Raw genomic sequence first — 13,976 nt, 5'->3', positions numbered from 1 at the left:
AAAGGATAACTGATTTTTTTCTGTCAGCAATGTCTTCAAGGCCTTTTTAACACAAATAGTATCTTCTCCGTGTCAGCGATCCTGCATGACTGGATTTTACCTGTATTTGTCTCAGGGGACCTAATGATCCTGGGGGTGTATATATGTATTTGATTAAAAATGGTTTGTTGATTGAGTAAGTTTTGTCACATCCACACTATTAAAACTTCCACATTCTGTTACTTACTGTCTGAAACCTGATGAAACAAATATGTAAGTTAGCATTTATGGAGGTCCCCACTGTGTCTTGAGTTAATAAGTTTCTCCATGTTTATATTCAAGGTTTCTCTCTCTTTGCTCTCAGGCAGCCCATCAGGTCGGTGAGGATGAGATAAGCTTGTCCACTCTGGGACGAGTTTATACTATTGATTTTAATTCTATGCAGCAAATCAATGAGGACACGGGAACAGCACGTGCCATTCAGAGAAAACCTAACCCCTTAGCCAATACTAACACTAGTAAGTACCTTTTGAGTCCAAAGTAGTACCATGTTGTCTAGTGAATAGTGTTTGCAGTAACATTTAATTGTTTCATTGAGTGTTTTTATTAAGGTAGTTGCATGGTAGTAAATAGTTCTTTTTGTTGTTGTTTTATCATGTGCTTTAATCGGTAAATCAGCCAACATAGCTTGACTGGTATCTTCCCCCAAGATTTTCCTACTTTTGTCATTTGCAGCGTCCTGGACTCTAGTCAGAATTGTCCTGTGCATTTTTCCCCGCTTTCAGTTTTATTGAGATATAATTGACACAGCAATGTGTGAATTTAAGATGTACCACATAATGGTTTGACTCACGTAGATCCTGAAACGATTACATTAGTTGGTTAGAGTAAACATCCACCTTCTCATATAGATACAAATTAAAGAAAGAGAAAAAAAGATAATTTGGGTGGTAAGAAATTCTTAGCTTTCTCATATAATATCAGCAGTGTTAATTATTTTTGTCATGTTGTACATTACATCCCTAGTATTTATTTATCTTGTAACTTTCTGACTGCCTTCATCCAGTCCCCCACCCCTACCCCCAGTAATACTATGTTGAGTTTGGTATAGTGGACTTACAACACTGTGTTAGCTCCTGTTACACAACATAGTGAATGTGAATTCAGTACTTCGTACATTTCAAAATAATCACGACGATCAGTCTACTTATGATGTCACCAAAGGTATTACATAGTTATTGACTGTATTCCCCATGTTGTACATTTCATACTTGTGACTTGTTTATTCTTCAACTGGAAGTTTGTATCCCTTAATCTTCCTCACTTGTTTCTTTTTTCCCTCCAACCCATCCCCTCCTCCCCCCCCCCCCCCCCCCCCCAGCAGTCACTAATCTAATTAGTTCTCTTCAGCCCAGGCAGTTTTTAAAATCTGATCTTTTTATTCCTATTTTACATTTAGATCCAGTCACACCCCATCAGATCAGTTCTTCCTAATCTTTTGTTTTATACTTCCACATCAGAATTCTCTTAATTCATAAGAATTTTTTTACCCTCAAGTTTCTGTCATTTGTTCCTTTCTGGAGGGCTTTTAGTTCAGTGCTTTTGTAGTTCTAGCCCATAGTATAAAGGTCAGCATACTTTTAAGCTTTGCAGGCCACACAGTCTGTATTCAGCGCTGCTCTTGTAGCCCCTACACAGCCATGCACAGTATGTAAACAAATGTAAGTGGTTGTGTTTCAGTAAAATTTATTTACAAAAATAATTGGTGAGGTAGGTTAGGCCTTCGAACCATATGTTGCCAACCCCTGTTCTAGAGCTTTTCATCTGTTTCCTTTCTCCTACACTTTACTCCCTTTAAGCCTAGTGACGGGTCATCTTTTTCCAGTTTCTTGCTGTACGTATACTGTGCTTAGTCACTTAGTCATGTCTGACTCTTTGTGAGTCCATGGACTATAGCCTACCAGGCTCCACAGTCCATGGGGATTCTCCAGGCAAGAATACTGGAGTGGGTTGCCGTGCCCTCTTCCAGGGATCGAACCCAGGTTTCCCACATTGCAGGTGGAATTTTTACTGCCTGAACAACCAGAGAAGTCCAAGAATACTGGAGTGGGTAGCCTATCCCTTCTCCAGGGAATCTTCCCAATGCAGGAATTGAACCTGGGTCTCCTGCATTGCAGGTGGATTCTTTACCAGCTGAGCTACTCCTGCATACTCAATATTCATTTCTTCAACTCCATTTATTTCTTACCAGTAGTTTTAACTGGTTAGTACTCAAATGTCCCCAATATTTTGTGGAACAGGTATTAGTAAAAATAAGAGGTACAGTGTAGTGCTACCTTGTGTTTTGCAGCTAGCTGGAATAGTCAGTGGCTTTTAAAATTTTTTTAATTTTTAAATTTGTCTTAATGTTGTTTGGGGCATCTTTATAGACCCCAGTTGATTGCATTAGATAAGTTAGTTTCCTTTATAGCATTGTACATCCACTTGAATTTTATGTTAGCTCGCTTTATTGTGTTTCTGAAGCCTTTCAGATTTTACATTTTTTATTTCAGGTGGATATTCAGAGTTAAAGAAGGATGATGCTCGAGCACAGCTTATGAAAGAGGATCCGGAACTGGCTAAGTCTTTTATTAAGACATTATTTGGTGTTCTTTATGAAGTGTATAGTTCCTCAGCAGGACCTGCGGTCAGACATAAGTGCCTTAGAGCAATTCTTAGGATAATTTATTTCGCGGATGCCGAACTTCTAAAGGATGTCCTGAAAAACCATGCTGTTTCAAGGTGTGTTCATGAAAGTGGTAAAAAGAAACATTTTAGAAACCCAAGTCTCTGCAGTTAACTTCAGAAAATTTTAAAGCCATATTATAGTATAAAATGCACAAAACAGTTAATCTGGAGTGTCTTGAGCCCTTCATTGTCTTTCTGTATTCACAGACACCTTCAATAAAAAATAGATTAAATGGAAAAGTTGAGCATTTAAGAAAAATTCTTATTTTGGTGGACAGGTTTCAAAACTGAAATATTTTGCTCTCAAATTTAAAGTTGTGTGGCCAGCAATAATTATCAAATCCAGGCAGATGTTTTATATACAAATGCTTTCTTTTTTTAGTCATATTGCTTCCATGCTGTCAAGCCAAGACCTGAAGATAGTAGTTGGAGCCCTTCAAATGGCAGAGATCTTAATGCAGAAGTTACCTGATATTTTTAGTGTTTACTTCAGAAGAGAAGGTAATCAATAATTAATTGATGGTTAATCTTTTGGTCTGAATATTATTTTAGTAGAATTATAGTTATAATCTGTGGAACAAATATTGTTACTTTTATATAATTTACATGCTTCCAGCTTAAGTATGTAACATGCATCTTTTTAAAACCTTTTATTACAGATTGTATGAGATTCACTTGTTAATTGATGAACACTTACTAAGTTTCAGTGATTTGAGTGTTTATGGCCTAGAAGCAATTGCTGACTTTTCTTTTTATGCTGGTAGCATACAGTTGCCCTAAAGATTCTTTGAAAAAGTCAGAGGTCACTTTATCTCCCAAGGAATCCTGTTAATAGATCAGTACAGCTGTATAAGGGATTATTTTTTACTTCATTGTGTAGATAATGAAATATTTTAAGACTTGGAATAATCTTCAGAATGCAATTTGTCTGGTCCTCTAATTTGAGGAATTTCAGTTTCGAAATCAGCCTTGGGGACATGGTATTTTAGCATTCTCTTCTTGAAAACCTGAAAGATGAAACTGTGTCACTCATTCAGGGTGTTTATCCTTTGTTAAACCTGCAAAGATAATAAAAGAAGTTCTTTCTCAACAGAAATCTCTTTATGGGTCTTGTGGTCTATCAGGTTACTTAGGTCTTGTGAGGATGCAGAAAATAATGGTGTTCTCCTGGCATGTAATACTTTGTCTTCAATCCCAGTTCTTTATGCTCATAATCACTTTTTCTTATGTGGGATTCATTTCTCTTTACATCTTGAGAATGTAATAGACACACTAGTGTAATAATATTGAGTCAAATGGGAAGAAGTTCTCACTGTTTATTGTTAGCTCTGTTCAAGTAATAATGGGTTTTCAAAAAATCCAACACTACATGTTTGTATGAAATAGAAGGCAAACTCTCTTCGTATCCCAGAGGCAATAACTATGGTTAACAAACTAGATTTATGTACCTTTTCTGTGCTTACATAAACACTTGGTGTATATTCTTATTTTTAGCCTTAGGTTATCTTGCATTTTTATTTTGTTTTAAGGTATTCTATGTTTATTGTCATTTGCTTTTAGTTGCTTTATGATTTGAGAATCAGTATATGAATATATATATGAGAATATGAGAATCGGTCTTTTTTTTCAGTGATTTTTTAAAAAACTTTTGATCCTATCAATCAACTATGCCATCAGATTGAATTTCCCACCCCCAAGTATTTGTATAACATACACATGGTGAGGTATATGGAGATACCTAGATTGGTTCTCCCCCTTTGCATGTGGTTTGTCTCGCTGTTCTCTGAGGTTCCACTTAAAGATCACTTATTCCTAAATACCTATCCTGCCTCCTGAATTGTTAGATCTCCCTACAGTATGCTCCAGCAGCACTGTATTTTATTTCTCATAAGCAGTTCATTCTGTATTTTTAAGTTCTTGTTAAATATATCTTTCTCATTAGTTAGTAAGTGCCCTGAATACATTTTTCTTAGCCATGGCCATATTCTTAGTGCCTCGCTCACAGACTGGGTATATGACGGTTGCCAATAATACTTGTGGAATGAATGCCTGGAGTTTGAATTCACTCAAAAATCTTTTTTTTTTTTAATATAAATAATCTGATGGAAAGTTGTGGACTCTTCCCCAGAAAAATGTGAATGTTGTGAACATGTGAGCACACACCTTTGTATTCTGTCTCCCCCCCACCCTCCACCACCACCCCATGTTGTTCCTCCCACAATCGAACCCCAAATATAAATCTCTGCCTTAATGGGTTATTGTTCCGTCTCCTTGTACACTTGCAGGGATGTGAAAATTTCCATCCTTCAATAGCTGGTGTTCTCTTTATTGGCAGTAGTGGTATTGTGATCTTGTCTTCTTGTAGCATTTGAAGTTGATAATTGTAGGTCCTTTTCTTATCTTTTGGCTATGCAACCACAGGTGCACTGAATTTTTGTAATTGTTTTTGATTCTTACAGTGGATACTTTAAATTTCTGGTAGGACTTTACATGTGACCCCATTTAACATTTTGAGCGTATTGGAAGGCTTCAGAAGAGACGTGTGTTCAGTCGCTAAGTCGAATTTGACTCTGCGACCCCATGGACTGGAACATACCAGGTTCCAGTGAGTTTCCTTCACCGTCTCCCAGAGTTTGCTCAGATTCATGTTCATTGAGTTGGTGATGCTGTCTAACCATCTCATCCTCAATATAAGTATGTTTATTTAAATTTGAATTTACTTCCTTCTGTTTTTTGGAGTCAGGTTGAAGACTCTGGCACCTCAATTATTTTCCTGTTTTTGCATACTTTTTATTCATTCCTTGTGAACCACCATTAGCGTTTAGGGATCTTGTAATGGTGGGGAGGTAGTCCTGATTAACACACACTCTAACCTCTGTTCTATAAAGGTGTAATGCATCAAGTAAAACACTTAGCAGAATCTGAGTCATTGTTGACGAGTCCACCAAAGGCATGTACAAATGGGTCCGGATCCTTGGGGTCCACACCATCGGTCAACAGTGGAACAGCCACGGCTGCCACCAATGCCTCGGCTGACCTGGGGTCCCCCAGCTTGCAGCACAGCAGAGACGATTCTCTAGACCTGAGCCCTCAAGGGTAAGTCAGAGTCCTGCAGTGACTCTTGTGCTCTTTGCTTGGAACTCTGCCCTGGTCTCTGGGTCGCACCCATGGAAGTGAAAGGTGTAGGGCACTACAGAGTGTACATTTTCCATTTTTTCATGTATGTTTTGTTAGGTATATAATGAGAATGGGAAAAAAATTGAACACTTACTGAAAACCTGCTGTATTGAGCCATGTTTAGAAACCACAGTAGAGACATAGTGTTTACATTGACCTACAAGGGCACTAAGGCTCAGAGAAGCTAAGTGACTGGCATAATGTCTTGAACTTACTATAACGATGAAGGATTTGAGCCTCATTTCTGATACCATAATCTTAATGACTATTTACTATATTATGTTGCAGCATATATTACCAACTTTGAGACATCTAGATATTGATACAGTGAAAAATATTAAAAATTGGAATTTTTAGAATATAAGAAAAGAACCTGATTTCCCATCTGTCTTTTACTGGCATATCGGAACTTTTGCTCTTAATAAAGGCTAATGAGAATTCTAAGAAAATTCTCTGCTTGCACCTCTTTTGTAATTCCTTTGTTGTACTATGCTGCTGAGAACGTTACCAGCCCTCATGTCGGTTACCATTTTGTGCTGAAACAAATCACACTCTTAAAAATGTTTTTGTTCCTTTGATGGAAGCTAAAAAGTCGATCTTGGTAAAGTGTATATTTAATAAGTGGGGTCCAAAAATTTAATCTTACCAACTGCGAAGCTCAGAATCCTAGCTGCTCTTGGTGCCCCCTGGTGGCAGTTGTCCACCCTGATGTATATATGAGTTTTGAGAGTTCTGTGACTCCTGGTCCAGTGTTATCTTAGGAAGATGCTGGGTTTAAGTGGTACCATGTAATGGGCACAGTCCAGGGTTTTGGGACCTAGCGGTATTACCAAGGACCCTCCACCTTCCCTGTTCTCTAGTTGAATTGTCTTGCCATTTTCTCTCACAGCCTTGCCCACCTCTCTCTTTCCTCACTAGCCCAGTTCCCTCCCCCAGCTGCTGTGGCAACCTAAGGTCATTGCGGGGTTTTACTCTACAGCATAGGCATGGTGCCTGAGCTCTAGCACAAGTGCTTGGTAAAATATGATGCAGCTCACAGACATGCAGTGCTCCTAAGCTACTTTAAATTAAGGAACTAGACTTGATTATAGGTTCTGATAGTCAGTGCTTCTAAGGAAAGAGAAATACTTTCAGAGAGAAACTTTCAGAGCTCTAAGTGATTCATTTCTCTTCTAATATGGTTTTAAATGAGAAGTTCATAAAAATATGTAAATGGAATTAAGTTTATTCTTTGAAAGTTCACTTGTCCTGATTGTCAAGTATATTGGTCATGCTATTAAGTGTTTTCAATAGACATGTCAGATGTTGGAAGACTTTAAATTTTTTTTTCAAAATTTTTCTTACTTGGATTATAATTTAACTGAACCATAACTTTTTTTTATCTTTTCCATCTAATGTAGTTTTGTTATTCTACGAATGATAGTATAAACTATTTCTAAAGTTATTAAATGTAGTAAAAAAATAGTGCACAAGGCCATATGTGTTGTCTTTCATATATTCTAATTCAAATAGGTTGTTTACACTATCACTCTGCTACATTTGTTTACAGATAACTGAATTCTTTATAAAAGTATTTATAAATTCATTCATTTTGGATATTATTATTATTGCACACCATGAAATTACTTTGGGTAATATTGGAAAGTATTTTGATAATGTTAACCTTAGCGTGCTGTAATTATTATTTTACTTACTGTCATTTAGATTAGAGAAGAAAAAAGGTACTCAGATTTAACATATTCTTTTTCTGATTTATGATTGCATGGTTCTTTCTTTGCATTGTATATTTGTTTTATATACTTTATTTATGTACTGCATTTAACAATGGAGTTTAACAAGGATTAATGAGATATTCTGTCTATTTGGTTTTCTTTTAGTAATTCAGTAGTCAAGGTATTTGTATAGCTAGGTATCTTCTGAAGTAATCAATTTCTGTGTCTGTGCACTTGTAGAACATTGGTGCAGAGTTGGCATTAAATAATCACTAAATGGAAAATACTGTTATGACAGTATTTTATAACACATTGTTTCTGCCATTTTGGCCTGCTTTTAAGTGAGTGATGATATTAGATCATGATAATTGCCAAACTTACCCCATGTTTTCCCGTGTGATAGTCGATTAAGTGATGTTCTAAAGAGAAAACGACTGCCAAAACGAGGATCAAGAAGGCCAAAGTATTCACCTCCGAGAGATGATGACAAAGTAGACAATCAAGGTAATTTGTGATGAAACCATGGGGAGGTGAATGGAAAGGAACTAGCGGCTAAAGACACATACTTTATTTTTCCTGCCAGCTTTGAATCATGCCTGAGTTTGCTGAATTCCCAGTGTTCTTAGTTCTTGTAGCTAATTAATCTGTTGAGTGGAAGTCTTAAAATTCTGTTGGTTTTCATCATTTACACTAAAATGATTTAATTATTGTTCTCTCCATAGCTAAAAGCCCCACCACTACTCAGTCACCTAAATCTTCTTTCTTGGCAAGCTTGAATCCAAAAACGTGGGGAAGGTTAAGCGCACAGTCTAACAGCAACAACATTGAACCAGCACGAACTGCGGGAGTTAGTGGTCTTGCCAGGGCCGCCTCAAAGGACACCATCTCCAATAATAGGTGAGGTGGGGGGATTCTGTGTTACTTCTGTTCCTAGATTAGGAAAAGCTTCATGGTATTCTAGTCAGTGTACGTATTACACAGAGATCGAAACATGGATGCAGGCCTTTAATTTTTGCTCAGAGGTCGCATAGGTCCAGGATGGAACAGATGCTCAGTTCTTGAGCCCCATGTCTGACTTTTTCTCATATTTTAAAATTTGAACATGTCTAGTTGGGAGTTTTATATGTTCAAAACCAAGCAAATAGATTTCCCTTTGAATTTGTTCCTTAGTTTTGTTCTGGAAAAGGGAAAACTGATGTATTTTCCGAACACACACATGCTCTTTTATAATAGCCCTCTTCTGCATTAGAGCAGAGCCTTTTTTTGGAAATGTAAAACTGTCGGTTAAACCATTTCACAACAATTTATGGCTTTAAAAAAATCATTCCTTTAAAATCCTCAAGGATTGTTTTGTTTTGTTTGACTCTGGGTGTAAATACCAACAGGGATTAGTTCCTCTGCAAATAAGAAATTTTTAAAAAGCAAATTCCATTGGGAAAACAAGCTCTTTTTGTTTGGTTTATTGCCTTGATTGGTGGGTGGTTCTGAATTTCAGGTAGTAGAAATAAGCAAATATATTTCTGAAGTTAATTTGAACAGTGAGGTCTCAGTTGTCATAGCTTATTATGTGCCTAATAGGTACATGTTTCTGGTCTATAGAACATAAGGGACAGTGCAGATATGTCTACACCTTAGAAAACAGTCTTGGAAAATTGCTTTCAGGTTAACACTTAGGAAACTGTTAGGTTGTAGAGTCCATAGACGTTAGAACTGGGTTTTTTGTTTTTGTTTTTGTTTTTTTTTTTTTTTTTTTTGGTCTTCATGTAGTGACATGAAATGTATTTTAAGTATTAACTGTGCATTTCTCTAGGTATATCTTAGCCCATTTTCAAACTGAAACTTAAGTGGTTTAATGTGGAATCTGGATTTACTAGTCTATAAACATAGGCCAACCCACTCCAGTACTCTTGCCTGGAAAATCCCGTGGACGGAGGAGCCTGGTAGGCTGCAGTCCATGGGGTCGCTAGAGTCAGACAGGACTGAGTGACTTCACTTTCACTTTTCACTTTCATGCATTGGAGAAGGAAATGGCAACCCACTCCAGTGTTCTTGCCTGGAGAATCCCAGGGATGGGGAAGCCTGGTGGGCTGCCGTCTGTGGGGTCACACAGAGTCAGACACGACTGAAGCAACTTAGCAGCAGCAGCAGCAAACATAGGCCAAAAAAGGATTTTAAATGTAGCAGCTATCTGCCTTTGCCCACAAGTTATAATTGAAAACTTTTCTATGTACACTGAGTTTTTAATATCTTTTTCCCTCTTGCAGAGAAAAAATTAAAGGTTGGATTAAAGAGCAGGCACATAAATTTGTAGAGCGTTACTTCAGTTCTGAGAACATGGATGGAAGCAACCCCGCATTGAATGTCCTTCAGAGACTTTGTGCTGCGACTGAACAACTCAACCTCCAGGTACCGCAGCCAGTGCACCTAGCTGCTTCTCTGGGCTCTTCCATCCGGCTCCTCCTTGCCTTGGTGACTCTAGATTTCCGTGGATTTATTTGTCTTAGAGCAACTTTTCTAACCAGACCTGTACCTTTGGCGCTGACATTTCTTTAACTTGTCTCTTGACTCCGTGCTTCCTCATTTTATCATTAAGTGTGCTAGACATCCGATCTTTGACTTTCCTTTCCCTCGCCTCCCATGTCTCTTAACAAATGGAGAGATTTCAAAAGTGTCCCTCAGGCACATCTCTCCTCTTAGTTGTCTTCAGCTACAGGTACTAGCCTATGTTTATAGACTAGTAAATCCAGATTCCACATTAAACCACTTAAGTTTCAGTTTGAAAATGGGCTTAGATATACCTAGAGAAATGCACAGTTAATACTTAAAATACATTTCATGTCACTACATGAAGGAAAAAAAAAAAAGGCAGTTCTAACGTCTATGGACTCTACAGCCTAACAGTTTCCTAAGTGAAGGAGAAGCCCCTCCTTCACCACTCTTTACGTATGCCCTAAGAGTTCTCAGAGAGGGTAGAGATGTCATAAACCTTTTGTGTTTCATCTGATTCTTTTTCCATTTTTGATGTACTTTGAGCTGTGTGAATAGCATATGTATTCTAAGAAATTGTCTATTTCATTCAGACTTCAAATGCACTATAAAGCCACACCTTAAACTCTTGTTCTATCTTTTCATTTTGGTATTATAGCTCTGTTCCTCCGATTTGCTTTCTCATCTTCTTTTTTTTTTCTTTAATACAACTACATTGGTTAAATGTGAAGTTTTTTTTTTTTTTTAATGTCAGAATGGACACTGGTTTTCTGTCATGAAATAATAACATTTTGTGAATGTGTGTGTTTGTAAGGTATTGTTTTTCAAGGATCTACCAAGTATGTACCACCTGCCCCTGATTTCTTTTTTAAAGGTGTTCAAGTATCGGGTTGCTTTGGTGGAAATATGAATTGTGTATTTATTAAGGACTCTTTTAAATCAGTGAATACTGTTTTCATCTCTTTCAGGTGGATGGTGGAGCTGAGTGCCTTGTAGAAATCCGTAGCATAGTCTCAGAGTCTGATGTTTCATCGTTTGAAATCCAACACAGTGGATTTGTGAAGCAGCTGTTGCTCTATTTGACATCTAAAAGTGAAAAGGATGCTGTGAGCAGAGAGATCAGATTAAAGAGATTCCTTCATGTATTTTTTTCTTCTCCAGTAAGTTACCTAATAATCATACCTGTGTGTCTTATTTTGAGAGTCACTTTTTACTCATGCAGATATTTTTATCCCAGGAGTAATTTCTAATAGTTTTTGGTCAAGATACTGAGGTAAAGTTTTTAACTTGGATATTATACATATTAGGATTCCTTGGTCTTTTATGCATTAGGTAAACAGTGACACAAGAAAATGGTGAAGCAAGTGCCTATGCTGTGATTGATGTATCTTGATTCTGTGTTTTTGTGTAAGACAGACCATTAATTGTTTGGGCCTCCCTGATAGCTTGAGCTTCCCTGGTGGCTCAGACGGTAAAGAATCCACCTGCAATGTGGGAGACCTGAGTTCAATCCCTGGGTTGGGAAGATCCGCTGGAGAAGGAAAGGGCAATCCACTCGTTCTGGCCTGGAGAATTCCATGGACTGTATAGTCCATGGGGTTTCAAAGAGTCAGACACGACTGAGCAACTTGCACTTTCACTTCCTGATATTTCAGATGGTAGAGTCTGCCTGCAATGTAGAAGGACCCAGGTTCGATCCCTGGGTCAGGAAGATCCCCTGGAGAAGGATATGCCAACCCACTCCAGTATTCTTGTCCTGAAAAATCCCATGGATAGAGGAGCCTAGTGGGCTACAGTCCATGGGGTCACGAAGCATAGGACACGTCTGAGCAACTAACACAACTAACAGTTGTGAATGTATTTGATTCTGAATATCTGTTTTTAAGCATATTGCAGTTTTCAATATATTTTTTAATAGAAATATGGTAGACATCATGTATCTATAGGCATAAGATAGAGTATATGTAAACATTTCTGTTTTGTATATAAGACACAGAACTAACAATTTCATTGAGGAATGGTTGATCACCATTTATAATGTGGATCATAAGACCAGAAGCTACAGAGCAGCTTTACTTTCTTCATTCTCAGTGAGTGAAAGCAAAAGAGTAACCTGGACACTGGTGACTTAACACCATTCTACTTGTTCATAATGGCTTAACAGAAGGCGATTCTCTGGATCGACTGTGTAATAGGGCTAAGGACAGCTCGCTTGTGTGTTAGTGAAACTCACCGTCTCTGGTCATTGTTTGCAGGCATTGCTTGCATTATTTAATTTGTTCTACTACCTAAAGCAGAATTGATAATTATTCGTGACTCATTAGCTGTATAGTTAATACTGGATATAGTTTTATACCATGCTAAAATTATGTACAGTCTGTAATCACTTACCGGAAATTCCTTGGGGCTGGATGGGTTTCATGAGTTTTGCCATACAGTACATATAGCACTTATTATCTGATAATCCCCAGTGGATTCTGAATAGTACTCCATACACATTAAGTATTTTTGCAACAAAACATATGAATATTCCTACTAAATGTAAATAAAGACTTCAAACAGCCATGTATCTGTCTGGGTCAGATTTTGCCACCAAATGAGTAGTGTTTTCAAGCCTTTTGGACTTAGGAATTGTGAATACGGGATTGTGTGCCTATACAAAAAGTGTGTTTATTGAAATAATTTATTTGGAAGCATTGTTCCGGCTAAATCCATCATAAAAAAATACAATAGAGTAAGTCTTTTGTAAAACTGCCTATTAAATGTTCTTATTGAGTGTTCCATTTCATGAAGCCTTGCTTAACCTGTTGGTTTATTTATAACTTTAGCTTCCTGGAGAAGAGCCCATTGAACGAGTAGAACCAGTGGGTAATGCACCTTTGTTGGCATTAGTTCACAAAATGAACAACTGCCTCAGCCAGATGGAACAATTTCCAGTCAAAGTGCATGACTTTCCCAGTGGAAATGGGACAGGAGGCAGGTAAGGATCCTTGCCTAGGTGTGCCCTTGCCACTGGATTTTATATTTTTGTTGAGGTAAAGTGGCAAGAGGTCTGGTGACATCTTGATCTGCTCAAAGAACACTCATTATAAGGACTGAGGAGATTAAATATTCTAATGCGTGAATCAAATAACTTTTATTCCTAAAATCATATCCTGTATCTTAAATATGATGTTTTGAAAATATGAAACCAACTTGTGTTGGCAAGTCACAATAGGCTTAGTTTTCCTTAAATTTAGGCTTAGTTTTCCTTAAATTAATGTACTTTAATGTATAAAGCTTTTCTCCAAGAAGTTTGTAGTGACAGATGACAATGATTACATTCTGTGTAATAATGTGATTTCATATGTGACCCAAGTGGTTATAACTTTGTGTTTTAATGGGTTTTAACAAATAAATGTTTATTTTTTCCCATAATGTAGTAGCTTTACTGGACTCAACAATAGAAAGAATACATTAAATTCCTTGATGTGTTTTTACAGAATGTTACAAGCTTCCTGGAATATTATGGCTAGCAGCATGGAAAACTTTTAAAAAATTAGTTTGGTTTTAAAAAACATAGTCTGGTGTGTCTTAAAGATATTTAAAGTTTTGACTGAATTAAAACGGTATGCAATATTGAATAATGAAGTGATCAGTGTTGTCTAGGTTTATTCCTGCTTTGAAACTTAATGTATAGAGTGGTATTTAATTTTGATTATTAAACTGTCCTGGAAGATTTTTATGAACTAAAGGGTACTTTCTAATACATACATGAGAAAACCATAACATTTTTCATTTTTATCTGATCTTGTGTAAAGTATGTATGTTTGCATATGTATGTATGAATATAATGGAATATTCTTTCTGATACCCCTATTTGCATGCCTTATCAAACCTCATAGCTGCATTTCA

The 13,976-nt window shown here is 37.1% G+C and overlaps 1 protein-coding gene across 14 annotated transcripts in view; it reads left to right on the top strand.

Moving 5' to 3' along the window:
• TRIP12 (thyroid hormone receptor interactor 12) overlaps positions 1–13,976 on the top strand; it is a 151,254-nt gene that overhangs the window by 111,838 nt on the left and 25,440 nt on the right. For 10 of the 14 annotated variants that reach the window (XM_055573669.1, XM_055573671.1, XM_055573680.1 and 7 more), the window contains 9 exons: positions 344–497; positions 2,532–2,760; positions 3,089–3,207; positions 5,595–5,802; positions 7,999–8,099; positions 8,318–8,492; positions 9,860–10,001; positions 11,051–11,242; positions 12,911–13,062. In XM_055573669.1, coding sequence (XP_055429644.1) covers positions 344–497; positions 2,532–2,760; positions 3,089–3,207; positions 5,595–5,802; positions 7,999–8,099; positions 8,318–8,492; positions 9,860–10,001; positions 11,051–11,242; positions 12,911–13,062 — 1,472 coding nt within the window. The remainder of the gene's footprint in view (positions 1–343; positions 498–2,531; positions 2,761–3,088; positions 3,208–5,594; positions 5,803–7,998; positions 8,100–8,317; positions 8,493–9,859; positions 10,002–11,050; positions 11,243–12,910; positions 13,063–13,976) is intronic. The other 4 variants (XM_055573681.1, XM_055573675.1, XM_055573673.1 and 1 more) reach the window with 1 other exon arrangement.

Source organism: Bubalus kerabau, chromosome 3, assembly GCF_029407905.1.
Source record: "Bubalus kerabau isolate K-KA32 ecotype Philippines breed swamp buffalo chromosome 3, PCC_UOA_SB_1v2, whole genome shotgun sequence".
Classification (NCBI taxonomy): Eukaryota; Metazoa; Chordata; class Mammalia; order Artiodactyla; family Bovidae; genus Bubalus; species Bubalus kerabau.
Note: the sequence above shows the minus strand (reverse complement) of the source record. Positions and strands in the feature narration are given on the sequence as shown.